At 35.6% G+C, this 1938-nt stretch overlaps 1 protein-coding gene across 1 annotated transcript; it reads right to left on the reverse strand.

Moving 5' to 3' along the window:
* Positions 1-6: 6 nt before the first annotated feature.
* On the reverse strand, positions 7-1932 carry LOC128250994 (zinc finger protein 239-like). Its single transcript, XM_052977232.1, has one exon. The coding sequence runs from the start codon at positions 1229-1231 to the stop codon at positions 170-172; it is 1062 nt and encodes a 353-aa protein (XP_052833192.1). The 5' UTR covers positions 1232-1932; the 3' UTR covers positions 7-169.
* Positions 1933-1938: the final 6 nt, after the last annotated feature.

Here is a 1938-nt window from a genome sequence, read left to right on the forward strand (position 1 = left end):
TCTTAACGAAAACATTTAAATCAAACAAAAATCAAACGAGAATTATTTCTGCCATTCCCCGCCCTCGTCCCCCAAGATAAATGTTTTTAAGTGTTCACTTCTTGATGGACTTTCAATTCAAATGTACAAAATACAGATTCCTCACGTTCCACAGTTAAAATATTTCTCTTTAGAATGTATGTGTGTTCTCGTGCTTTTTTAAGCGACAATTCGTAATAAATGATCTTCCACATATGGCACAATGGTACGGTCTTTCTCCAGAATGTATCCGTTTGTGAACTACAAGATGAGAATTGTTACTAAACGATTTACCACAAACATCACAGTGATAAGGTTTCTCTCCGGTGTGGCTACGTATATGAATTACAAGATGAGAGTTATTAATAAAAGATTTTCCACAGATTTCACAGCGATAGGGTTGTTCCCCTGTGTGAATTCTCTTATGTATTGTTAAATTACTGTTCATCATAAAAGTTTGCCCACAAATATCACAATGATAGGGTTTTTCTCCAGTGTGTATCCTTTTGTGGTAAACAAGGCTGGAATGATCAGAGAAGGATTTCTCGCATAATCCACAGTGGAACGGTTTTTCACCTGTGTGACCACGTATGTGGATTGTAAGCTTCGACTTTTCAACGAAAGATTTCCCACATATCTCACAGTGAAATGGGTTTTCTCCGGTGTGACTACGAACATGGATAACGAGATTCGAATTTTGAGAGAAACTCTTCCCACATATTTCACAATGAAACGGTTTCTCTCCAGTGTGGATTCTTTTGTGTCTGTTTAAATTACTATTATTTTCAAAAGATTTCCCACAAATTTCGCAATGACAGGAGTTTTCTCCGTTGTGTAGTCTTTTATGTCGGTTCAAATTACTATTATTGACAAAATATTTTCCACAAATTTCACAGTGAAACGGTTTCTCTCCGGTGTGACTTCGTACATGAATGACAAGATGAGAATTATTATTAAATGAATTTCCACATATTTCACAGTGATACGATTTTTCTCTGTTGTGTATTTGTTTGTGAGCGAAGACTTCGTGTTCCGAAGAAAATCTTTTCGCACAAGTCTCACAACGATAATCAGTAATATTTCTATGCAATGATATTTGTTTAGTAAATGCTTCACTGGATAAACGTTGTTTCTCACCATCGTTTTCTTCTCTTACTGAATCTCTATTGTCAACAGCTGGGATACAAGTGTCGAAATCATTAACTTCCTCCATATCAACTCACAAAGAATTCTTCAAAAACTGACAAATCTCCGTAAATAAAATCTATTATGGTTTAGTCCATTGCTTTAAATCTCATGCAGTTCTAAATAAATGATTTAATTAGTTTAACTCAGTTAATTAGAAACATAACAGGTGCCCGTGTAATCGACAAGTTTTTCCCCCTCGTCTGCATCATACCGGTGAAAGCCGTTAGAAGTTCCTCACATAATTTTAATACAGTCAATAAACACACTTGATTATATCAACTTTGCGTCAAACAAACCACGATAGGAAAAGAAAAGAAAATCCCTTCCCCCAGAGATATACCTAGTATGTATCAACGAATGGGATGCATTCGATGTCGTTCGACTTGATAGAAGTAGTAGCCAAATTCCCTCCGATATCAACTCACAAAAAATTCTACAAAAACTGACAAATCTCCGTAAATAAAATCTTTTATGGTTTAGTCCATTGCTTTAAATCTCATGCAGTTCTAAATAAATGATTTAATTAGTTTAACTCAGTTAATTAGAAACATAACAGGTGCCCGTGTAATCGACAAGTTTTTTCCCCTCGTCTGCATCATACCGGTGAAAGCCGTTAGAAGTTCCTCACATAATTTTTATACAGTCAACAAACACACTTGATTATCAACTTTGCGTCAAACAAACCACGAGAGGAAAAGAAAATCCCTTCCCCCAGAGATATACCTAGTATGT

This window comes from Octopus bimaculoides, chromosome 27 (assembly GCF_001194135.2).
Source record: "Octopus bimaculoides isolate UCB-OBI-ISO-001 chromosome 27, ASM119413v2, whole genome shotgun sequence".
Lineage (NCBI taxonomy): Eukaryota > Metazoa > Mollusca > Cephalopoda > Octopoda > Octopodidae > Octopus > Octopus bimaculoides.